This window comes from Oryctolagus cuniculus, chromosome 18 (assembly GCF_051225735.1).
Source record: "Oryctolagus cuniculus isolate XC-2025 breed Fujian yellow rabbit chromosome 18, ASM5122573v1, whole genome shotgun sequence".
NCBI classification, from domain to species: domain Eukaryota; kingdom Metazoa; phylum Chordata; class Mammalia; order Lagomorpha; family Leporidae; genus Oryctolagus; species Oryctolagus cuniculus.
Window position 1 is genome coordinate 20,160,592 of NC_142884.1, and position 23,746 is coordinate 20,184,337.

The window sequence follows — 23,746 nt, forward strand, 5'->3', positions numbered from 1 at the left end:
GAGGGAGCCTTCCAAAGCCGTGTGTGTGTGTGTGTGTGTGTGTGTGTGTGTGTGTGTGTAAGAGAGAGAGGGCTATGCTGTGCCTGGGTGTGCGCATGCCCAGGTGCTCCTGGGGTGTCTGAGCGTGGGGATGTCTGGGCTGGGGCGTTGGAAGGTGGAGATGTTTCTGTCCTTAACCCCCAGGAGAACCTCAGGAGAGGTCTTGGCTAAACCTCCTCTTTCTCTGAAATGGAGGTGATAATAAGACAACGTCAAGTTCAGAGGCCTCTCTGCCCAGTTGGGTGTTAGGAGTGTGATTCCTCCATTCTATAGCACCAGAAACTGAGGGCTGCCCCAGGTCACACAACCGGGAGTGCAGTGCCCAGCCCTGATTCCAGGTCTCTGTCACCATGGCCTGCTCTTGGGGACACCAGGAGCAGTGTCCCCCCATCGAGGAGGACGTAGGAGCTCAGGGGAAGGGAAGTTCGCCACGGCCATGTTTTTGGAGCAGGTGAAGCCGAGTGTCGGCCTGTGACGGGTGTGATGGAGGGGCCCGCCATGCACCTCCTTGTGGACACCAGTGTGTCTGCTCCGTGGTGGGAGTGGGAGTGTGGGAGTGGCTGGTGGCGTGGCCGTGTCCTAGACAGTTCCGACTTGTGCATCAGGGACGTACACACGAGTCTGTTGGCCTTTGCTTCTCGGGATTGTGTAAGGGAGCTGGCTGCGCGGCCACGGCTTTGAACGAGCCGCCGTGCGGTGTGCGTGGACTGACGTCTGTGTGGCCACGTGCAGGTGCGTCTTCCCGGCATCTGTGTGACTGCTCTGTCTGTGTGTCTCAGGGTACGTGACGCAAATATGACTGTGTGACCGGCGGGAGGGGTGCCTGCCGGCTGTGTGTTGTCTGCCTCTGTGGGTGTGGATGTCCACACGTGGACTGGCCAGTTTTTCACGTCCACATGTCTAGGTTTCTGTGTGGCAGCTGTGTGTGTGTGTGTGTGTGTGTGCTGTACACCCCTGGGGGACCTCACAGGCAGCTGCAGAGGTCACATACACACTTCTGAAGTCCCCGCCCCCACAGGGCATTGGGGTCAGGGTCAGCGAGTCCTAGGGCTTACTGACCTGAGGCCTCTGCCTAGCCCCATTTGCAGGGAGTGGTGCGGAAAACCTCTGGCTTCTGCCCTCCAGCCCTAGCTCAGCCGCTCCGTCAGCAGGCGTGTGCGTGCCCTGGTGCGCCACGCCGTTGTCCTCTGCACGCCCGCTGCGTCTGAGCTGAGAGAGTTAACCTAGCGGGACAGGGCGGTCTGGGCTGGGGGCCGGCCCCTGGCCCCCCTCCAGCCTGGGCTCCAGTTACAGCTGCTGGTTGGGGAGGGCCTGGGTGGGGTGGGGCCGGGAGGGGAGCCCGCGGGGGCGGTGCGTCCAGCTCTGGGCCAGGGGGTCCGAAGTGCTCAGCCCCCAGGGCACAGCCGGACAGTGTGGGGGCCTCGCTCAGCGGGGGACAGCCTGACTGGGGTGAGCGTGCCCACCCCTCCGCTGCAGGCCTCCCCCCTCGCGGGGCCAGCCTGCCTATTTTGGGAGCAGGAGTGGCCAGCCGGTGGCTTCCCAGGCAGGCCTGACCCAGGAGGGAGGAGAGTGGTGGTGAGGACGCTGGGGTTCGGCAGGGCTGGGAGTGTGGGTGCAGCTCCTCCCTTCCCAGGCTGGGTGTGAGGTCAGGACGCACACACGTGGAGGTCTGTTTGTCCCTGATGGGGGGCACCCGAGCCCTGGAAGGGGGGTGCTGTATGGCTGGCGGGCTGTGCTTTCGGCGTCCCTCCACCCAGTGTGGGGAAAGGGTGTTGTCTGCACCCCCTTCCGGCCCCACCCACCATGGGTGCGCGTGCGTGTATGTGTGTGTGTGCGTGTGTGTGTGTGTGTGTGTGTCCCAGCTCCTGACATCGGCTTCTCTCTCTCCCCAGGCCTACTAACCTGGGCCTCAAGTCACTGGCCGGCCATTGTCCGGTTAAGAAAGATGTCACACAGAGGCGGGGGGGGGGGGACGTCATTCCCCTGACTCATTGCTTCCAGAAGAGGAGCAGGGTGGCCTTTGCCACTGGGGCGGCCTGTGGCGCAGTGGCAGCTTGTGCATGACCCCCGAGTGGGGGAAGCCGGGCTGTTGCCATGGTGGCTTGTGTGAGGCGAATTCCTCTAGCGTGAAGTGGGACATATTTATACACAGGGTCAGGCCCAGAGCGGGCGGGCGGCTGAGGGAAGGGGGAGCCGGGACTTGGTGCGGACACGGTGAGGTTTGCAGGGCAGGTGGGACCTGGGCGTGTCCCATGGGCTCACGATGGGTGCCCGTCTCTGTCCTGGTGTGGGTGCTTGGCATCTGGGACCTGCTGCGGGGATGTGGAGGCCCATGGGAGAGCCGTGTGGGCGGCATCTCCCCCACCCCGGCCCTGGCTGGGCTGACCCCCACTTGGTTGGTTGTCCGGTGACGTCCTGGGGCTGCCCTTGTTCCTCAGGCAACTAAGCTGGGTGACTTTGTGTTAAGTCCCTGGCCTGTCTCGGACTTAACCCCTCGGGCCCAGGCCCCAGCAGTCTGCGCGGGTGGGCGGAGGCACACCCTTGCTGAGCACGCTGTCCCCACAGGACATGGCCTATCTCCATCACACCTTGCTTGTCTGCATGGGTCTCCTCGCCATGGCCAATGCAGGTGAGTCGCGGGGCGGCACGGGGAGGAGAAACCCCATGAGAACCACATCGGAGACCCCCAACCTCGAGCTGGGGTATAAGCTGGGGTGCTAAACTGAGGACCCCCACATGAGGCTGAGCTGCAGGCGAGGGGAGGCCAAGGTAGGGGGAGGGATGCTGGCAGAGGCACCTGCCACGAGTCAGAGTGCTGGGACCCAGAGAAGGTGGGCGGCCCACCCAGGAAGGTGGAGCCCCATAGGGTCTTCAGAGGGTCGCCCTCTCTGAGACGCGACCCCGATGCCTCTCTTTCCAGAAGCGCCGCAGGAGCAGGATCCATTCACCTACGGTGAGCAGGGTCCCTCTGTCGGGGGAGTGGAGGGGAGGGACTGGACTTGCCCGTCTAGTCTCATGCCGCCCGCACCCCTGTCCTCGCTCTCTCCTGCTGGGGGTCTCTCCCTCTCAGCATCTCGGGGCTCATGGTCAGCTGCTTCCAAGGCCGCTCCCGTTCCCGTACACCTTCTCCTGCGTGCTCCCCCCCCCCCCGCCCAGGGATCTTTCTCCCCTTCTCCTGCCACCTCTTTCCTCCCCGCCACCCACAGACTACCAGTCCCTGCGGATCGGAGGCCTCATCATCGCCGGGATCCTCTTCATCCTGGGCATCCTCATCATCCTCAGTGAGAGCCCGCCCGGTCGCGCCCCCTGCCCAGCCTGTGTCCCAGCCACCCCCACCCCCGCCTCGCCCTGTCCCACCCCCACCTCCGCGTCCTGACTCCAGCCCTACCCGCCCTACGACCACCCACCCCGTGCCTCGCCTGCCTCGGCCCCCTCTTCCGGACACCAGTTCTGCCCCTCCTCCTGCCCCGCCCTAGTTAGGTCCCGCCCCCTGCCCTCGCTCTGCCCGCCCCTCCCCATCCCGCGTCCTGCCCCTGTCCCGCCTCCAGCCCAGCATCGCCCCGCCTCCTGCTCCCGTCCTGCCCAGGTCCGGCCTTCCTAGCCCCGCCCATGTCCCAGCCGCCCTCCCCATCCCACGACCCCCCACCAACACCTCGCCCTGTTCCCCTCTCCCCCGCGTCCCGTCCAGACTCCAGTCCCGCCTCCAGCCCCACCCCTCCCGCCTCCGCGTCCTGCCCCTCACCACCCCGCCCCCTCCCCGCTTCCAGTCCGGCCCCTGCCCGGCCCCGCCTTCAGCCGCGTCTGTGGCGGCGCCTCGCGGACCCAGACGAGGGCGAGCGGGAGCCAGGGCCCGTGGGTGCCCGCCTATAGGGGCGCTCAGTCTGCCCCTTCCCGTCCCCACAGGCAAGCGATGCCGGTGCAAGTTCAACCAGCAGCAGAGGTGAGAGCCTTAGAGAGGGGCGTGGGGTGAGGCCGGCAGTCCGCAGCCCCGCGGCCAGAATCCTTCGGCGAACGTGCGTGACGCACCTGCTGTGTGCCAAGCCCCCGGCCCGGGGTGGCGCGCGGTGGCAGCGGCGCCCGCCTGGGAGGTCACCCCGGCGAGGACACGCAGCGGCAGGGGGCCACGCGGGGTCGCTCGGCGGCCTGGTTTAGCCCCGAGTCCTGTTCAGAGCGCTTTGACACAGCGCGAAGGAAAGCGACACCTGCGCGCGCTCACAGGTGTTCTTACGGCGGGAGCCAGAGCTGCCGGGGCGCGCGCCACGTGCGAGACCCCGCTGCATTGCATGCGGTCTTACTGATGCCTCACACCGCCCGCACTAGGCAGGCCGCCACGCGGGGAGATGGAGGCACCTGCCCGAGATCATGCCGGGAGAGTGGGTGGGGGTCCTGGGTCTACGACTCGAGTCCCTGCGGAGGGACTCGCCGCTCCTGTCACCCGCTCTCCTGCCCGGGCCGGGAGGCTGCTCCTCGCGCGCCCTGGGCCTCCCGATACCGGCTTGGGAAACGGGGTTCCGCGGGGCTTTCCTGGAAGCAGTTGCCTCTCCACCCCCAACTCCCTGCGCCTCTCCCTTCCAGGACCGGGGAGCCCGACGAAGAGGAGGGGACTTTCCGCAGCTCCATCCGCCGTGAGTCCGGGGACGGGCGCGGAAGCCTAGGGCTGAGGGCTGGACCCGGAATCCCTTCCCCGGCGCTTGCCGGGCGCCCGGGGGGAGGGGCTTGATCTGAAACGGGGTTGCGGGGAGTAGCCCGCAGCCGCCGCGGGCCCCTCCTGACGCCAGAACTCTCCGTGTGCCCTCAGGTCTGTCCACTCGCAGGCGGTAAAGACACCTGGCGCCGCGGAACGAAGCCAGGTCCTGCAGCCCTGAGTGCGCTGGGGGAGGGAGACCGGCGTGGGAGCGTCGTCGGCTGGGGCTGGGGTCCCTCCGCGCCTCTGACCCTGTTCCCTCCCACAGGTTCCCCCTGGCACCTGACACCTTGCACCCACCACCTGCGCGCCTACCATCACCTCGGTTGCCCCCTCCCCAGCCCTGCCCATCACCCCTACCCCCCACCCCCATCCCTGGTACCGCCCAGACTTGCAATAAAACGTGCTTCTCTCTCCCTCTCTCGTAAGCGCTTTGTTGATCTGTCGGTCCCTCTGCGAAAAACCTGGGCGCCCCCTTGGCCCCGGCAGGGGGCGCCCCCACCCTTGGGGAAGGGGCGGGGACGTCGGCAGTGGGCGGGAGCGGGGGCGGGGGTGGCCAGGACGGGGGCGGGTTCCCCGGGCCCCCATTGGCTACAGCCCCCCCCAACACCAGGGCTCCCCCCATCTGTCCCCATCAGTCTGTCCTGCTTCCAGCTGCTGCAGCCGCGCCGTCACCGCCTCAGCAGTATCCAGCAGCCCCCCTGCTCCGGCCCAGCATGGCGACCCCGACCCAGACCCCCACAAACGGTGAGCCGTGCCTAGACAAGGAGGCGCAAAGCAGGGTTGGGGGTGGGGGGCTTCGGGATCTGATACCTTAGGAGAGAGAGGGGGTTGGAAGATTCCCGTAATGGATAAGGAGGGGAGTGGGGAGAGGATGTCTGTCCCTCCCCTGAGCGGAGCACCCCTGCCCCGTGGCTCACCCCTGGACACCCTCTCCCGGGCGGTGGTGGCATCCCTGTGCAGGACCCGTGGTTAGAGAGTGGCAGTCCCGGGAGAAAGGATGCGCGGACAGGTTGCTATGGCAACCGGGTGGCTGGTCCAGTGCCCGTGGTGGCAGACGGAGGAGATGGGCTTTAGGGTGGGAGCGGGTGGGTAGCGGCCAGAGAGGTTTGGGGAGATTTCCGGATCCTCGAGCTGGGCAAGGGGCAGGGTTCTAGATCGCTCGTGTTTCCAGCATCGCTGTCGCCTGCGGTGGGTGTTTCCTGAAATCGCTAGCAGACAGGTTCACAGGGAAACGGGGTGAACTGAAGAGAGAGACACTAAGCCTGAAAAAGAAAGCGAGCAAGGAAGAGACCCAGAAAGACAGGCGAGAGGCAGCCAGCAGCCGAGGGAGATGCACAGAAAGAGAAAACCAGAGATAGGGAGACCCTGGCTTGGGAGTGGGGGGCTGGAGATAGGAAGGGAGGGGGGAGGGCAGCCTGGGGTGGGGCCCGAATCACTGCAGTGAGCCTCCATGGTGGGAAGGGGGTGGCGGGACCCTCCCTCCCAGGTTCCACGCCAGTGTCCCCAGAGGTGAACTGGGTATGCACAGATGGCCCTCCTGGCCCCATCCGGCTGCTCTGTGACTGACATCTTGCACCCGTTTACCCAGTGATGCACCTGCTTAAACCGCCTCCCCCACCATGGACCCCCGGTAGCCCCCTTCGCTGAGCCTGCTTCTGCAGAGGAGCAGTGGACAGAATGCTGGGGGGGGGCAGGGCCAGGGATGCTGAGGAGCCCCTGGAGGGGAAGGGAACCCCGATCCACCTCTCCCTCCCCCTCCCTCCCCGTTTTCCCAGCAGGCAGGGGCTTGCTGCACTGAGCCGTATCTGCAGAATCCGAAGCAGGGCGGGGGGAGGGGGGCTGCAGAGGCTGGAGGCCACTCTGGGGAGAGGGGGCAGGGCTGAGCCAGCAGGTCTGGCGGGAGCCCAGGGCTTCTTTTCGCAGAGGTGGTGGTTAGCAGGATCGATGGCAGTAGACTGGCAGGGGCAGGACAGATGCCTCAGTGCCCTGCCTTCCCAGTGGCAGCGTGAGAGGGGACCGCAGGTCTCGGGAAATCCCGGTGAAGGAGAACCGTGTTGTGCGCTGTGAGCCACTTAAGGCAACTAATTAATGAATTGTTGGGAAGAGGGGGAGGGAGATGCGTCTCTCTGCACCCTGCCGGAGAACAGGAGGAGGAATCGGGGGCCAGGCGAATGGGGATGCGTGAGCACCACTGGGCCTGGGTCCCTGTTGTCCCTGTCCCTGTCCCTGAAAGGGTCCCTGAACTTGGCCAGCAGCCAGCCCTGCAGGGCTAACAGTGAGAGGTGCCAAAGGAGAGGAAATCAAGATTGAGCCCAGAGTTAGAAAGAAAACCCCCAAGCCTCACACAGGACCCCACCCAGCCCGGGGTGCCTGGACCCATCACCTCTCAAGATGCTCCAGTTGCCATAGCAACCACCTCCTTCCTGATCTCTCCTTGGCAACTGGCCAGGAGTAGTGCACATTCCTTCTCTGCCTCCTGGCTCCACCCATAGCCCAGCCACGCCCTGAAGACCCAGATTGCTGGGGTAGCCAGGACCAGAAGAGGATTTTTCTCCTGCAAGGAGCGCCCAGCACCCAGGGAGGATTCTGGAACAGGCGCTCACCCAGTGGATTCCTGAGAACTTTTGAGGAAGAAGAGAGGGGTGGAAAATCCGGAGATCAAAGCAAGATAGTCCACCTTTGATAGAGAATCCACCTCCCACAGCACAGGAGGGCCTCGCTTTCATCCACTCATACATTCCAGGGAACTTCTTTGGCCTTTCATACATGTCAGGGTTAGCAGCAGAGCTGAGTCGGGCAGGGGTGCTGAGACAGAGCACGGGTGACCCTAAAACAGTGTCTGCCACCATCAGCTTTCTGGTTCTTGCCTCATTCAAGTGCCCCCCCCCCCACATTGCTATCGACTTCATGTTTTTTTTCTTGCAAGGATTAGCTTTTTACAAACATCATTAGCTCCACCAGTACAAAGGGAAAATCCAAGGTGGGTCATTAAACTGAAAACAAGCACAGAAACAAAGTTAAGCTGGCGACTTTATTTTTCCTGGTCCAATGTCCCCCTTTTGTGAAAGAAGGATGAAGATAGCACCTCCATCAGAGAGCTGCTGCCGGGATTAATGTGTTAGTATCTATAAAGTGCTCATAAGCAAGGCTGGAGTGGAGTCAGAGCTCTCCACTGCTGGTTAGATGGACAAGCAAGCAAGAAGAGAAACGAATGAATGACAACATCCAATTACGTCACAAAAGTCTATCTCAGCATACTCGCTGCAGGCTCTGAGCTCAAGTTCCCTGGGGTAAAAGAGGAGCATCACAGGGCTGGGAGGTGTCAAAGACCATTTAGCATCAGCCCAGGACTTCCTGTTTGGAGCCTGGAGACAGGGGAAGGGCAGAGTTCCACCTGGTGTGGATCAGACCAGGCACCTGTATGGGGCAGGTAGGCTGGGGCACGCGGGGGCGGGGACACGCAGGAGGCGTTCCTCTCTGATGCTATGTGTCCATCACAGGTAGACTGGGGGTCTCACTAAAAATCCTAGTGCCACCTCCCTCTAGAATATTCAGGTCACCAGGCCAGAGGTGAAGGAATGCCCTTGCAGGAGCACCTAAGTGCTCTGGCCTGGAAATGGCCATTGGCCCGAATTAGTCACATGGTCCCACTGAACTTCAAGGGAGCCGGCCCTCCCAGAGCCTGGAAGGTGGAGGGAAAAATGAGTGTGACCACCTGGCATCGCCCTGGCTCCCCTTGCCTGGTGGCACACACCTGCAGAATTCTGCCTTGACAAGGCCGGACAAGGCCAAATGCAACAGAACGGGCAGAAGAATTCAAGAGGCAACAGGTGCACTTCTTGCATGGGAAGGGGTATGTGCCAGGGAGGTGGGAGACGGGGACAGGTAGACCCATAGACACGCATCGTATCCACCTGTTAACGTTTCTGAAACCTGGTGAGCTCTGGCTGGAGCTACACTCAGACAAACGCACTGGGAATACTATTGCAAAAATCAAGGTTTGATCTTTTGAAATCACTGGTGTCCTAGAAATCACTAACACAGGCCATGAGTCAGCCCAGCTCCCCTGTACTGGAGTTGGAGGCAGGAGTGAGTGGACAAGGACAATAGCTGCAGTGCCTGTCATTGGGATCTCTCAGATGACTTACAAGTTTTGGGGAGTGTTCAGGGGAAGCCAGTATCAGTGGCCACCAGTGGGACTGGGATCTGTTAACCCCTGACATCACATGAAAGTCGGTGTGTGTGCGTGTGTGTGTGTGTGTTTTAGGAATGAGCCCATAGCTTGTGTCAGGCCTCCATGGTGGTCTAGGATCGGGCATGCCCTGGACGGCTGGATAGATTGTGCACCGCACAGGGGACGGTACCAATGGGCAGAAGCCACTCTGTGCCCCATTCTTCAGGCCTTGTGTCCTGCCACCAGGGCAAGGGTTGCCTTTATCTGATTGTCACAATCCTCAAACACATGGAGAAACCCAGTGTTGAAATAGTTCTTCCCTCTCTTTCTCTGCCTCCTTTTGCCCAGCTCCCGAGGAACCTGACCCATTTTATTATGGTGAGTGGTGGGTTTTCTGATAGGGGCAGCATGGGGCTCGGTGGAGGGGTGGCTGCAGATTCTAGTGGGTCACTGTGGAAGTGGCTTAAGCTGTGGTCACTGCATATGTGTTCCGCCCTGGTGCGGCTCATGCCAGCTGGGTTCAGGGAAGGCAGAACCAGATTGGGGGAGGGGAGGTCTCTCACTCTCCTGAGCCCCCCATTCCATCCAGAAGTCCGGGCTGGTGCATTGGAGCCATTAGAGAAACGGAGGAGAGAGGCCTTCAAAGCAGCGACTCAGGCCGGATTTCAGTCCTGGCTTGTCCACTGCTGAGCTGTGGCTTACCTCCGGGCCCTTTTGCAAATAGAAGATAGCAAGGCAAAGAATTACTTGGATGATGTCATGACATCAGCCCAAAGATGTGACTCCCAGATCTGCAGGTCTGGCCCTGGTCTCCTCTCTAAACACCCTGCTGCCTCCCCTCAACCCCCACCTGCTCTCTCAGACTCTCCCTCCCACCTCAGGGCCTTTGCACTTGCTGTTGCTGCTGCAGAAATACTCCCCCCACCCCACCCCCACCTTGGCTCTCCATGCAGCTGGCAAAGGCTCCTTTCCCTTCTGGCCTCGGATCAAATATCGACTGCCTGGTGGAAGAGGCCTTCCCTGATTCTGGCAAAAGCCGCCACACCACACCCAGCCATGACTTGGTTTTTTTGGGATTTTGGTTGATGCTTTATCACAATATCACAGAAGTAAACTCCTGAGGGCAGAGGCCCGGGCCACGATGGGGCAGAGTGGGTGCTCCCGCGAGTCCTATTTGGAGAATTGGCAGTGCTCTGGGCACTCAGAGGCACCGCAGGGTGCAAGGCAGACAAGATCCCCTGCCCTCCTCGACCCACGCTCGGTGGGAGACACAGATACTCAGGAAAACAGCCATGCAGAGGATTTACTAAACGAGAATCATCGAAAAGGAAAATAAAGGCTGGAATGTGACGAGAACATGTTGAGGACAGGATAGAACATTTCTAGAAGGCATCACCGATAATCACAGCCCAGAAGCTGGTGCGGGAAGAGCACTCAGGCAGACGGGACAGCGAGTGCAGAGGCCCCACGTGGTCCAGGGACGGCAGGGAGGCCGGTGTGGCTGCAACAGGGGAGCCACGGGAGAGTGGAAGGGGTGGGGTCTGACGATTGGGGACCAGATCTCCCAGAGAATTGTGGGTCATGGTGAGGACTTTGGTTTGTCCCTGGAATGTGGTAGGAGCCTGAAGAGGGCTCTGAGTTGAGACACAGAGTCCCTGGGGCTGTGGGAAGGTGGGGGCAGGGTGGGGCAGCAGGCCCACAGGGAAGGCTGCTGCCATGGCAGACAGGGTGAGGACCATGGAGCAGGCGGTAGGGAGCACCTACAACACACACAGAAGGCCAAAGAATCCAGGGGGAGAGGGGTTGGGGGTCAAGAGGCCGAGGGAAGCTGGCACTGCCCAAGTGCATGTCCTTGACCCTCCCCAGAACTCTTGGAGGGACATCCAGCATGGCCAGCAGCCTTCGGATTCCAGGCAGCCTGGGGTCAAGCCTGAGGCTCCAGGTGGGGCAGGGGTGCTCCCTGGCCCTGACAGCCCTCACTCTCTTCCCCAGATTACGCCACGGTGCAGACAGTGGGCATGACCCTGGCCACCATAATGTTCCTAGTGGGCATCATCATCATCCTCAGTGAGTCTGAGCCCAACCCCCCCTTTCCCCGGGCACCTGCACTCCCCCAGCTGCCTCTGGCCCACAGCCTTACCTCCTACATCCTGTCTCCCTGTTTCTCTCTCTCTCTCTCTCCTCCTAACAGGCAAGAAAGTCAAGTGCAGGAAGGCCGACTCCAGGTCTGAGAGGTCTGGCAGCAGTGGGCAGAGGGGGCGGGGGGCATATCCCTAATAGCCCCGCCCATCAAGCCCGTGGCTGCTGGACCTCATGGTGCTTTGCTCTCATCTTTGTCCCCACAGCCCAACCTGCAAGTCCTGTAAATCGGAGCTGCCCTCCTCAGGTGAGGGTTCTGGGAGGGGCACCGGGTGGCATCAGACGGGAGGATCTTAGAAGGCAGCTGGGTGGGGCTGGGCGGGGGTGGGGGAGCGCCACCAGACGGAGGTGGGCCGGGTCTGTGGGAGGCCGGCTGCTGGCAGAGGAAAGCTGCCACACCATGGAGAGGCAGTGGGAGGTGATGTCCTCAGGAGTCCACGGCGAGCCCACAGACAAGTCCACGAGCCTCGTTAAGCCAGGACAGGAGGAGCCACAAGCCCCTCATAGGAGAGGGACTTCTGCCCTGCAGGGGGCCGAGGGGAGGCAGGAGGGCGGCAGATCCAACAACTGAGGACAAGGAAGGGAGCGAGGGAGGGCGAGCTGCGTGACAAAATGCGAGCGATGCAGAATCCAGTCCTGGAAGCTCCTGTTGGCAAAGGCGACAAGTGCGGACGATGGGGAGGAAGGCGGAGGTGTGGGAGGTTCTGCGGGGTGCGGGGTGAGGAGCAGAGGAAGGGATGGGACGTGGTGGGTGGAGGTGTGGGAGGGGAGCAGGGCAGGAGGATGGGGAGGAGGGTGCCAGCGAGTGCAGGTGCACTGAGGCTGCGACAGAGGAGGGGGCGGGGCCAAGAGGGGAGGCGTGGCCATGGAAGAGTGGGACTCCAGGGGGTGTTCACTTTAACTGGGGAACAGCCTCCCTAGCTGGTTTCAGTGGAATTGCACCCTTTGCAGGGAGCTGCTCTGGACGGGGCTCTAACGGCTGACCCAGGGGAGGGGCTGTGCAGGACTCAGTATGGGGGTGGGATTTGGTGTGCTATTTCAAGTGCTTTGTTTCATGTTCTCTTAATGAGGTTGAACAGCACGAATGAGGCACATTGTGGCTGGGTGCTGGGCCCTGGGGACTACTACAGGGTTCTGAGTCCCTCGGGTCGGGTGAACGGGACCCAGTGGCTGCGTTTCCAAGTGCTCCGGATGCTAAGGGGGGAAGGGCGTGGCGGTGCCGAGGGGCGTGGCAGAGCGCAGGTTGGGCCTGGGGCCACCACCACAGGTGTGTTCCCTTCCACGACGGCTCTCTGGGCAGGGCAGCCGCCGCAGAGGTGTCCCCACAGGGACCGGACCCCACAGGGAAGCAAGGCAGCTCCCCGGCCTCTGGTGTCCGCGCCGCCTGGGGATACAGGGCCCCCTGGCTGTGGTGAGGGCGCTGCGCACGAGCCTCCCGCGGCTGACGCGGCCCCTCTCTCCCCAGCCCCTGGCGGCGGCGGCGTGTAAGACCAGCCCCGGGCTCTCCACGGCTGCCCCAGCCCGAGCGCGCAGCCTGAGGACCGGGCGAAGGCGGTGGGGACCCCAGCCTTGCGCTGGGAGCGCTCCCCAGCTGAGCCGCCCCGCCCACCCCAAGGCTGGAGCCGCTGCACCTCCACTGCCCCTCCCCAGGCCTCGGCAGTGACGATTCCCCAAAGAGCCCGTGTGCACCCCCAGACCCAGGGACTCAGGCCTCCACCCCCGCGCCCCCAGAACCCCCCCGTGTGCTACTCCCCTGCATCTCCACGCCTCTCTCCCCGAGATCCCGTGCCCCGTGCCTCTCGGTGTCCACGTCTTGAGCTTAATAAATGTGCATTTGGTTTTTTCCCCTGTTCTGTCTGTGTGTTCTCATCTGTGGGCACACAGTGGGGAGGGGGCTGCAGGGGGGAAGCTGGGGGAGCGCGCCCCGCCCCGCAACCCCCAGGGCGCATCGCTCATCCCCACCCTGTTTCCCTTCCCCTCCCTCAGCACCTCCGGGGGGCCCCCCTCTTCTCTCCACTTCTCAGCCTCCCCTCCCCCAAGAAGCCCCCTCCCAGCCCTGACCCCCAGCACCCCAACACCAGGCTGGGGGCGTGGAGGCCACGGCCCTGCCTCTCACCCCTGCCCCCACCGGCCTCGGCGTCTCCCCCTCCTGCTCCCACCCCGGCTCTGAAGCCAGGAAACCCAAGAGGAAATGACTGCGCCCGTCTCGCTCCCCGCCCGCCCGCGCGCCCCTGGCCACACCCTCCGCCTGGACGCCGCTCCGCCGCCGCCGCCACCGTCTGCCCGCCAGGCTGCCACTCGCTCTGGACCCGGCGCCGATGTAAGTGCCTCCCGCCGCCCTTCTGCCCGGTTGGGTCCGGCACAGGTGGGGTCGAGGCCGGCCCCTCGGCGCCTCTCCGCCTCGCGCGGTGCCGGCCGCGCCCGCCGCCGCCTCCTGGACCACGGCGGACGCCCCCGCGCGCCGCTGCCTCCTGCCTCAGTCTCCCCGCCCTCCTCCATCCTTCCCGGAGCCGGCGCTCCCCCACCCCCCCGGCGTCCTGGGCTCAGCGGCTGCTCAATTTTTCCTCGGCGACCACGAGCGCATTACTCACTCTTCCCCGCGCCCTCCTGGCCGCTCCTGGGCGCTGGGCCCCGGATCTCTTACGGCCACACATTCTCCCTGCACTGTCACTGCCAGGGAGGGGCTCGGTGCCCGGGCGCTGCCCCTTGGGGCTGATGCTTCTGGTTTTCTTGGGGGACCTGCGGGTTGAGGGGAAGGAGGAGGCAGCTTGGGACCCCCGTATTTCTGGGACCCTCCCCTTGCTCCCAAAGTCAGCTGTCAGCTCTGGCCAGAGGCACCAGCTCAGGGTGGGCTGCGTGTTTGGGGGGTGTGTGTGTCCCAGGCCAGTGTCACTAACCCGGGTTCTTGCTCCCCGTAGATGCTGTCCGCCGGCCACCTGTGTCTCCTCACGGTCCTCGGCCTGATTCTCCCCACCAGAGGTAAGGCCCTTGTCTCCACCCTGTCCCAGAGCCCCCAGCTCACCCCGGAAGCTGCTGAGCAGGGTGCTCGCTCCCCTCTGTCTCCTCAACCCCCCCCTCACTGAGCAGGCCCAGGAAGTGGGGATCCCTGGGTGGGGGTGGGGTTACACCCTCTTTCTGCTTCCACTGAGTCTGGCCGGAGCCTGTCCCGCTGAGCGCCCTCCCTTTCACCTCCAAGAAGCAGCAGCACGCTGAGTTTGGTTTGGCTGTGAGGTTGGTGTCAGTTTGCTACCAGCAGCCAGGAAACTCAACAAAGCCGACCCCCAGCCCCAGGCAGGGGAGTGCCGTCAGAGAGCAGCCGTGCCCCAGGGTGTGCCTTCCCCACGGCAGGTGCCGTGAGCCTCCCTTGGCTCAAGCTGCGGCTCTGTTCTCCCCGGTGCACCCGTCGTCATGCCCATTTTATGGAGGAGGACACTGCGCATCTGGGCAAACCCTTGAAGGAGATGAAGGGATGGGGGACGTGCATGTCGGCTGGGTTGAACACAACTGGGGAGCCCTTGTCTGGGCTGGGGCGAGCAAGGGGCAGAGTGGCAATGCGGGACCGGATGGAAGGGGACTTCCCGGGCCTGGGGGGGCTTCAGCTGTTACCTGGAGCAAGGTGCGGTCAGGGCAGGACTTGAGCCAGGAGGGCGTGGTCTAGGCATTTGCAGGTGCCCTCTGACTGCGGGGGGGGAGCAAGGGGAGGCTGGAGGCTGGGCTGGGTGAGGGCAGTGGGTGGATCAGTGCCAAGCACGTGGGAGGCAGTGGGGCGGCCCCTCTCCGTGCCGCATCTCATCTCATCGTATCGGAGCCGGGAGGTGTTCTCCCTACCATCCCACCCACAGAGGAGGCCACCCAGGCTCGGCGCCAGGACTCTGCTGGCTCCAGGTCCCACAGCGGGGAGGTTGTTGGGAGCTGAATTTGAAACCAGGGCCCTGGCTGACCCTCGTACCCGGGATCGCCAGACTAAATGCCTCTCCCTTGCCACGCGGATGGGTGGGGAGCCCAAGGAGAGGTTCTGACAACTCCAGGTTCATGGAGTCATGCAGTCCACGCTGCGTGGCGCCACCAGCAGACGGGCCCAAGGGTTTGGAAGGAAGGACTGGATGGGAGTACTGGGGAGAGGGGGCCGACACGCCCTCCTGACCTCTCCCTCTTCACTCTCCAGGTCAGAAGTTGGAGGAGACCACGTATGCTTCTCCAGTGGACCCAGCAACTGGAAGCACTGAAGTCCTCACACAGGTCTCAGGTGAGGAGAGGGGACAGAGCCGTCAAGACCATTGCAAGTAACAACGGCAACACAAACAGGGCAATGTATGCTTTTGTGTCACTAAAAAGCCCAGGGGTAGGCCTTCAGGTGTGGCTCGATCCGGGTGCTCAAATGATGCCATCCCGGACCTGTCTCCTCTTGGTTCTGTTTTCTCTCCTCGGATGGATGGCCCCCAGTTCCAGAGGCAGGGGAACTTCCCCTTCCCCAATCCAGCAAATGTGGAACGGAGTCACTGTGACTCAGGCCACGTGCCCACCCAGGAGCTGATGGTTGCGGCTACAGGCCCAGAAAGCTGGTTGTGGCCAGGCCTGGCCCCCACACTTGTCCAAGGAGATCAGGGGCCAGCCCCACTGAACCAAGCGGAGCAGTGGCCTGGGAGAGGGATGGTTTTGCTGGGCTTATCAGGGCCCAGGGGGCGGGGATGTAGTAAGCCCAGAGCCTTGAGAAAGCTGATTTGCAAGCGCCCCCAAGGAGGAGCTCTGGTCAGGTGCTGGGTGCTGAGGCAGGGGCGACCCTGGCTCCACCCCTGGGCAGCTCACGGATAAGGGGCGGGATGGATGACATCATTTCCGCTCCATCAAAGCTGGACGGAGGTGCCTGCAGCCCACGAGGGAGGGTCTGGCTTCCATCTCTGTCTCTGGCTTTTGATCCAGCTTCCTGCTCATGCCAGAGTCTGGGAGGCAGCCGTTATAGAGCGAGGGGTTGGTGATAGAGCGAGGGGCTGGGTCCCTGCGGCCGGACACAGGGGGCCTGGGCTTCGACCTGGCTCCGCCCCGGTCACTCAGCCCAACCTTTGTGAGGACAGGGGAGTGAGCCAGCCCCCAGGGGCTCTGCTCCTCTCTCAGGAACACATACCTGTATTTTAATGTACATACCTGTATTTTAAGTGGCCTCGCTGTGGGACCCCCTGGGGACCATGGACCTTCTCCACGTCGTCTCTGTCTCTTTTTTTCTCCCAAACACAGACCACCCGGAACTCCAGTCCACCCCTCAGACCTCCGTGGACCCTGCCCACGGTGAGTGGGCGGGGCGTGGGGCGCAGGGGGCGGGGCCGCCAGGGGCGCTTGGACACTGCCCCTCCCACTCGCCGGGTCTTTCTCCTCCCATTTCAGTCCCGCCTACTCCAAGCTTCGGACTCACTGACCCAAACCAAAGCAGCCTTGACCGTGAGATACACACAGGCAAGTTCGAAACCCAGGAAGGGGCAGTGTCGGTGGCCTCCTCCAGCTTGCACCCCTGGGGCACCGCCAGCCGGCCAAGGATCAGCGTTTGCCCACCCCAGTCCTTGTGTCACTTCCATCTCTATTGCTTGTCATCTTTTCGAACTTTCCAGTAATTCTGCAGCTTTTTCCTTGAGGCTTAATGGAATCCAAAAAGCGCTCCGCAGTGTTTTCCCAAGCGATGTTTAATGGACACGGCTCCTCCTAGGAGACAGTCCTCACCCTGCGTGTCCGCCTGCCCTGCCTCCCTCGCGCCCCTCCGCGGCGGGACTGCATCCTGCGTGTGTTCACCTGGAGGCCATACCCCGGCGGGGTCCAGAGTCGCCCCCCTCTTGCTGGGCTTACTGATGGCTCCCAGCTGGCCCTGCTTTAGGCAGTGCCCCTGTCTCTTCGAACAACCACTCAGCGCACGGGCGATATGCGGGTCTCCGACGTAAACATTCCCTTGGTCTCCGACGTAAACATTCCCTTGCGTTCATTTTTTCATTCAGTCCTTGCGCAGCAGCGTGCGGTGGAAACTGTCATTGTCCCATTTTACAGATAAGGAAGCCGAGGCCCAAGGTCCCTTAGCAAGTCAGGTGCGCGGCTGGAGGCGGAACCCAGGGACCTAGTGCCAGAGCCAGGGCTTCTTAGCCAGTACACTATGGGGTGAAGGACGAGGGTGTTTAGATTTGTCTTAAAAGTTGTTTTCTCAAGGGTCGTCACCGGCTGGCCCGCCCACCAGCAGTGTGGGCTGTGTGGACGGCTCTGATTCTGGCCACCTGCAGGGGGACACGGCCTCTGCTGTGCTGTGGGTCTGCCCGTGCCTGATTTACATGTGTCTTCTCCTCCCCACCGCTCTTCTCCCTGAACGGAGTAGACACAACAGCAAGCCACGTGGAGACGCACACCCGGCACCCGACCACAGCAGGTGCACTGGCGGTGACGGATCCGGGGGCGCACGCCCGGGACCAGGAAGGTAGAGTCGGGCCGAGATCAGCAGCCCCCACCTTTGCTTTCTTCCCTGTCGGGCTCAGCACTTCCCCAAGGGCTCCCACTGGGGGATTTGCTCAGGCATTTAAAACTGTTCTCTTGGTGCGTGGCCAGTGGCATTTGGGGGACTGTGTTTCTTCGTCTCGGGACTTGTCCTGTAGTTCGAAATATAGGTCCCAACTCAGCGACCAGAGAACGCGTCACTCCCATGCATGCTAGCCCAAGGCCCATCTGGGGGTCGCATGTCCGAATCTGGACTGCTCTGATTGGCCAAGCCTGAGTCTTGTGCTCCACCCTGGGGCTGGAAGAAAGGGTCAGCCCTGCCTGGGCCACGCAGACCAGGAGTCCTGCGTTCCGTGGAGTTGTCTCCTCTGGACAGGTGACCTAAGGCTACCGAAGGAGTGGGAAACAGGGCTGAACTGATGTCTGGGGGGGGGGGGGCTGGCCCCACTGGAAAGTACTAAGCAGGGTGAGAGGAATGGCCAGTTGTGCAGGCTGGGCACTGCATTAGAGCATTAGAACTCCAACTCTCAGGCCATGCCATTCCCCTTGCAGATTTTCTTTTAAAAAATTTTTATTTTTTTTAAAGATTTATTTTATTTTTTTGAAAGGCAGAGTTACAGAGAGAGAGGTCTTCCATCCACTGGTTCACTCCCCAGATGGCCGCAGTGGCCGGAGCTGTGCCGATCCTAAGCCAGGAGCCAGGAGCTTCTTCCAGGTCTCCCACGTGGGCGCAGGGGCCCAGGCACTTGGGATATCTTCTGCTGCTTTCCCAGGCCATAGGAGAGAGCTGGACCGGAAGTGGAGCAGCCGAGTCTCGAACCAGTGCCCATTTGGGATGCCGGTGCTTCAGGCCAGGGCATTAACCCACTGCACTACAGCGCTGGCCCCTTGCTGATTTTCTTCTTATTAGTTTTTTTTTTTTTTTTTTTTTTTGAAGGCAGAGTTACAGAGAGGCAGAGGCAGAGAGAGAGAGAGAGAGAGATCTTACATCTGATGGTTCACTCCCCAATTGGCCATAACAGCCAGAGTTGGGCGGATCTGAAGCCAGGAGCCAGGAGCTTCTTCCGGGTCTCCCACGTGGGTGCAGGGGCCCAAGCACTTGGGCCATTTTCCACTGCTTTCCCAGGCCATAGCAGAGAGCTAGATCTGAAGTGGAGCAGCCGGGACTTGAACCGGCGCCCGTATAGGATGCTGGCGTCACAGGCGGCAGCTTGCTGGTCTTTATAATCTTCCCAACTTCCCAGTGGTGGCCCTAGAGCATCTCTTGAGAATCCATCAGATCAGTTTTACCACGATTGGAACCAAGTGTCGGGGAGAGGAGCTTTTCTGATTTGCACGGTGGTGCCCCTGTGGGGAGTGGGGGATAGCGGCCATGTCCACGCTTCCCAACTGAGAAAACTTTTTCACGTCTGCACGTCTGCACGTTGCTGACTGCAGTCCCCCTGCGTACGCATCCCTGGCTGGACACGGCAGAAATTCCACAGGGCCAAGGGCGTCCTGGAGTCAGACACTGCTGACCCACCCTCAAGGCAGCCCAGCGCCCCGTGTGCCAGCCCCAGGGCCTCCCTGCCTCCCGCACCTAGTGGCCACCTGGCTGCGTGCTTCCCAGCTTCCCCTGGTCTGCCCAGAACGCCACAGGCTGTGCGGCTTGAACAGCGGGAGTTGATTTCCCATGATTCTGGAGACACGCAGTCAAAGGCGGAGGCGCTGGCAGGCTTGGCGTCTGGGCAGGGCTCCTCCTTTGGGTTGTAGACGGCTGCCTTCTCGCTCGGTCCCGCGTGGCCTCTCCCAGCCTGTGCAGGTGCAGCGATTGGAAGCCAGCTCTGCAGGCTCCTCCTACAAAGGACACTGCCCTCACCACGGGCTCTACCTTCAGGGCCTCATCTAACCCTAAACTCTGCCCAGGGCCTCCATCTCCTAACTCCACCACAGTGGGCACGAGGGCTGCATCCAGACTGCCCAGCAGGCCACTGGCCTTTGCATTGTCTGTGATCTCAGCACCTCTGACCCCTGCTGTGCTTCTGACGGTCCACTGACGTCCAAAATCCTTGGTTGCCAATTCTTCCTTCATGGCCGGGCCCAAGGAATTCAGGGTTCATGAGGCAGCTTCTCCTCCTGCCTCCAACGGGGAAGCAGAGGGGCGGAGGCGATGGGGGAGGGGTTATTTTTATGCCCCCCTCTGGTATTTTTGTTCGGGAGCAGAGCCGATGGTCAGTGTTTTACAGGAAGTACCTGCAGGCTGCATAGCTGGGCCAGAGTCCCAGAAATCCTCCTGCCTGGCATTAGCATTTAGCTTCTGGGGAACGGGACGGTCCAGGAGGCCCTAGGAGAGGGGGCAGGCGTGCCTTGGGGGTTGCGGAGGCTGGACTGGACCAGGAGGTGCAGGTTTGCTTCAGGGTTCAGTACCTGCTATTGCTTGTGGCTTCCAGGGCTGGGTGGGACCAGGGGGATGCCCAAGACTGCACTCTAGTTGTGTGGATGTGGGAGAGGGGGTCCCAGTTCCAGACTTCCAGTAATGCCCCACCCCCCCTTTTCTGCACCCATGGCTCACTCTGCTTTCCACCATCTTCTGGCCACTCTCTCTGCCCCCTGCCCTCCACCGAAGGCACCACGACACGCTCCGAGAAATGGTTCCCAAGGAAGGACGTCAGGATGATGGACCCTCAGACCCCAAAGCCACCTGGTCAGTAACTTCCTTCCCAGACTGGAAACGGGCTGTTTCCTCTTTGCTGAGTGCTTCCAGCAGCTGGAGTACAGCCCAGCTTGGGATGGTCCTCAGGAAGCTGTGCTGGGTGGATCAGCAGCTCATAGCTTGGCAGGGAGTGGGCACCCCGTTATGTCTGCACATAGATGGATGAAGGACTGGTGCCCGCGTACCACCTCAAAACTCCATGGTAACCATTGGGTTAGCTCTCAAATCTGCAATTTGGAAATGTAGGCTGGGCTCAGCTGGCTGGTTCTTCTGGTCACAGCCTGGACCTTACTCATGCACCTGAGGTCCCTTGTGATCATGTCCTCCACTTCCAGTGGACCCCAGATGAATGAATGGAAGCGAGAGCCCATTCGTCAGTTCATTCAACAAACATTCACTGAGCGCCTCCTGTGTGCCAGGTGCAAAGGATATGGCTGCCCTTATGGAACCGACATTCTAGTGGGGGAGGGGAGACAGTGAGTAATAATTACATATTCATTATGTAATAATTACCTATAACTGCATAGTAGGTGTTTTGAACCTGCTATGAAGAGTAAAGCAGGTGCTGGGAGTATTTCAGACAAAGGAACAGTGAAGGGCTCACTGAGGAGGAAGTGTCGGAGGGAGCCATGTGGATGGTGTCCAGGGAGTGGGCGCTCCAGGCAGCGAGAGCAGCCAGTGCAAAGGCCCTGAGTTGAGAAGGTATCTGGCATGGTCAGCAGCAGGGAGTCCAGTGGGGGCTGGAGTGCTGGGAGTAAGGGAGGAGGAGATGAGGTCAGAGAGTGGTGGGAGACAGTCGGTGGGGGCTTCGGCTTTTGTTCTAAGGGCACCAAGGCTGAGACCCTGTTTCTGCCATTCACTTGTTCATTCCACAAACCTTTGCGGAACTCTGACTTGTCCTCATCTGTCACATCCTGTAGGTTCGAGTGAGGACGACCCCTTCTACTATGGTGAGTTACCCACAAGAAGGTGTGGGGGAAGAAGGGAGAAAGGCCCCTCTGACTGCACCCTTCCCCTCTCCCCTCTGCAGACGAGGCCACTCTCCGGAAGCGGGGGCTCCTGGTTGCAGCCGTGCTGTTCATCACCGGCATTGTCATCCTCACCAGTGAGAATGGGGGCCGAGCAGAAAGGGCACCGACAGCGGGAGGGGAGGTCCCGGCTTATGCTAGGGCGGAGGGTCAGGTTCTCAAGGGTCCCCAGGCAGGGTTGTTTTAAATGAGGTCTCTGCTGTTGGCTATATACGCCTGCAGACCACCCCTCAGCATGCTGTGGCCTTTGCTTTAGCTCTCGAGTGTGCAGTTTCGACGTGTAGGCAAGATCGCTCCTGGGGGCCTGGTCCTCGCCGGACCTGGGGTCCAGCTCTGTAGCCTCCCTGGATTAACATGTCCATGCCAGCTCGTCTTCTGTCTTCCATGGGGAGATTGGGATCAGAGAGGGTTGAGGAGCTCACCCGAGGCTGCACCACACAGCTCAGGGGAGGACTAGACCCAGCCCCGTGGGAACAGAGCCTGAATGAGGGCTCTGGGGCCATGCCTTGTTCCAATGACAGACACCTGTGAGCACCCACGCTGTGCCCAGTCTGAGCTGGGGGAAGCTGGGGCCACACAGTTCAGTCACTGTGTGCCCGAGCAGAGCAGACCCAGGGGAGGATATTTGCCAGATAAAGCAGTGACAAGACAGAGGGGCCAGGGGAGGCGTGCGTTCTGAAAGGTGAAATCAGAGCTGCTCCTGATGATGAGATGACTAGGAAAACAAAACAACAGCAAAAAACCCGGGCGGCAGGAGCAGCAAGTGCAAAGGCCCTGAGGCAGGAGTGAGGTGCGCAAGTTGCAACAACAGGAGGAGGAGACCCGGGGGCTGTGGCAGAGTAAGCCAGGGAAGAGGAGCAGAGGGGGCCGGAGAGGCGAAAGGGGGTGGCAGGCAGGGATACAGTCAGGAGGCCATGGATTGCTGCTTTCCCGTCCCCTTTGACTTCTGCACTGCCCCCTCATTCACTCTGGGCTGGCCCTTGGCCTCCCGGCTGTCCCTTGAGTCCATCTGTGTCCTCCTGCCTTTACACTGGCTGTTCCCTCTGCCCGTAACACCCTTCCTCCAGATGCCCGCATGGCTTCCCTCCCCTCCTGCAGGTGTTCGCCCAAACGTCTCCTCTGCAGTGAGGTCCCCCAGGGACCCCGGCTCCTTCCTGCCTGTGTTTGTCTTCCTCGCGCTGGCCCCCACCTGACTTGCTCTGTCCTGCTCTTGCTGTTGTCTCTCCCGCCGGAAGGTCAGCCTTTGTGTTCTGGTGTGTTCCCAGGGCCCAGCCCCGTGCTGGCACACAGTAGGTCTGCAGTTACAGCGTCCTGCCTGCTGGAGCCTTCAGAGGGCTCCTCTGTGCCTATGGGTGCTCCTTGCCCTGTGCTCACGTGCACGTCTCATGCCCTGTCCCCAGCACCCAGCGCACACACAGCAGCCATGCGCTTCGCACTCACCATCCAACCATTTCCTTCGCCTGCAGGTGGCAAGTGCCGGCAGTTGTCCCGGTTATGCCGGAACCGCCCCAGGTGAGCCCATCAGGACGGGGCTTGACGACAGGACGGGCACCCCGAGACCGAGCCCCCCACCACGCACCCTGCCCTGGAGGCCGGTTAGGAAGCCCAGCCTGAGAGGACAGGCAGTGATGGACGGGGCCGGAGGGGCTGGCGACCCAGTGCCCTGCCCTCCCAATGCTGCCCCACTCCCCAAGGTGTCCACTCTGCTCAGACGAAAAGTAAACACTGTGGATCTTGCCCGGTGGTCTCTGTGTGCTATGACGGGGGAGTGGAAGAAAGAGGCTGGGGCTGCGCTGGGTCCAGGGCTTGGGGAAGGACGCAGGAGGGAGGGGGAAGGGGGTGGCCATGGGTGAGTTTGTTCCATGAGAGCAGCAGGGCTGTGCAGCTGGAGGCTGCGGGGTCCGTGTACATGGTCATGGTCATGGTCATGGTCGTGGTCTCTGAAGCTAGGTACCCCTAACATACATGTGGGGGGAGCCCCCAGCCCCCAGGGTTCCCTCCCCACCAGGCCACGGCTCCCTTAGCACACACAGTGAGAACGTCACTGGCCAGCACATCCAAGCTGCAGCCCCCCTACCACCACCATCACTGCTTAGCCCAGGACCTTGTCTACCCAACAGGAAGCCGCGCAAGCCCTGGGGTGGGCCCGGGGCAGTGTGGGTGGGTGTTCATCCCCCACCCAGTGGAGGGTGCCATGGGCTCCAGTGGGCTCCAGTGGACCCTTCCCCAAGGCCCTTGGCGGGGTGGGGTGGGGTGGGGGGCTCGCTCGACTGCATCAGGCAGCCCGGAGCTGAGGCAGACGCCCCTGGCCAGATCTGTGGACCCACGGAGCCAAAGTGAAGAGATGAGAGCTTGCTCGCACACTTAGGTCTCAGCCCCGAGCAGGACGCAAAAAGAAAAAAAAAAGAAAAAGAAGTGGCTGCATAGAAAGGAAGATGTGAGTGGATCACAGACGTCAGATGTGATATGGAGGAATAATATGATTATATGGTACTCAGTGTATGCGTAGCCCCCAGGTGCCACAT

At 61.8% G+C, this 23,746-nt stretch overlaps 3 protein-coding genes across 4 annotated transcripts; all 3 read left to right on the forward strand.

Annotated features, from left to right (window-relative positions):
* Positions 1 to 1,382: 1,382 nt before the first annotated feature.
* On the forward strand, positions 1,383 to 5,139 carry FXYD1 (FXYD domain containing ion transport regulator 1). The gene is made up of 8 exons (XM_070062432.2): positions 1,383 to 1,488; positions 2,605 to 2,668; positions 2,960 to 2,992; positions 3,246 to 3,320; positions 3,943 to 3,979; positions 4,615 to 4,664; positions 4,838 to 4,889; positions 4,992 to 5,139. Exons 2-7 carry the CDS (start codon positions 2,608 to 2,610, stop codon positions 4,858 to 4,860), a joined length of 279 nt encoding a protein of 92 aa, XP_069918533.1. The 5' UTR covers positions 1,383 to 1,488; positions 2,605 to 2,607; the 3' UTR covers positions 4,861 to 4,889; positions 4,992 to 5,139.
* A 175-nt stretch (positions 5,140 to 5,314) lies between these two features.
* Positions 5,315 to 12,889, forward strand: FXYD7 (FXYD domain containing ion transport regulator 7). Of its 2 annotated transcripts, none has more exons than XM_070062438.2 (6): positions 5,315 to 5,470; positions 9,249 to 9,278; positions 10,893 to 10,967; positions 11,092 to 11,125; positions 11,246 to 11,286; positions 12,505 to 12,889. In XM_070062438.2, exons 1-6 carry the CDS (start codon positions 5,440 to 5,442, stop codon positions 12,525 to 12,527), a joined length of 234 nt encoding a protein of 77 aa, XP_069918539.1. In that variant the 5' UTR covers positions 5,315 to 5,439; the 3' UTR covers positions 12,528 to 12,889. The 2 variants fall into 2 exon arrangements, with proteins under 2 accessions (XP_069918539.1, XP_069918538.1); XM_070062437.2 differs by having other exon boundaries at positions 5,319 to 5,470; positions 11,092 to 11,134.
* A 412-nt stretch (positions 12,890 to 13,301) lies between these two features.
* FXYD5 (FXYD domain containing ion transport regulator 5) lies at positions 13,302 to 22,958 on the forward strand. The gene is made up of 10 exons (XM_008249490.5): positions 13,302 to 13,359; positions 13,958 to 14,018; positions 15,205 to 15,285; positions 16,272 to 16,322; positions 16,419 to 16,487; positions 17,386 to 17,484; positions 20,107 to 20,184; positions 21,114 to 21,143; positions 21,224 to 21,298; positions 22,688 to 22,958. Exons 2-10 carry the CDS (start codon positions 13,958 to 13,960, stop codon positions 22,735 to 22,737), a joined length of 594 nt encoding a protein of 197 aa, XP_008247712.5. The 5' UTR covers positions 13,302 to 13,359; the 3' UTR covers positions 22,738 to 22,958.
* Positions 22,959 to 23,746: the final 788 nt, after the last annotated feature.

Bases quoted from the DNA above. Each gene is read 5' to 3' on its own strand.
- FXYD1 (XM_070062432.2), top strand. From the start codon at position 2,608: ATGGCCTATCTCCATCACACCTTGCTTGTCTGCATGGGTCTCCTCGCC. The intron at 2,669-2,959 runs GTGAGTCGCGGG...CTCTCTTTCCAG, and splicing joins CCTCGCCATGGCCAATGCAG to AAGCGCCGCAGGAGCAGGAT. The intron at 2,993-3,245 runs GTGAGCAGGGTC...CGCCACCCACAG, and splicing joins GCAGGATCCATTCACCTACG to ACTACCAGTCCCTGCGGATC.
- FXYD7 (XM_070062437.2), top strand. From the start codon at position 5,440: ATGGCGACCCCGACCCAGACCCCCACAAACG. The intron at 11,135-11,245 runs GTCTGGCAGCAG...TTGTCCCCACAG, and splicing joins GCCGACTCCAGGTCTGAGAG to CCCAACCTGCAAGTCCTGTA. The intron at 11,287-12,504 runs GTGAGGGTTCTG...CTCTCTCCCCAG, and splicing joins ATCGGAGCTGCCCTCCTCAG to CCCCTGGCGGCGGCGGCGTG.
- FXYD5 (XM_008249490.5), top strand. From the start codon at position 13,958: ATGCTGTCCGCCGGCCACCTGTGTCTCCTCACGGTCCTCGGCCTGATT. The intron at 16,488-17,385 runs GCAAGTTCGAAA...TGAACGGAGTAG, and splicing joins TGACCGTGAGATACACACAG to ACACAACAGCAAGCCACGTG. The intron at 21,299-22,687 runs GTGAGAATGGGG...CTTCGCCTGCAG, and splicing joins CGGCATTGTCATCCTCACCA to GTGGCAAGTGCCGGCAGTTG.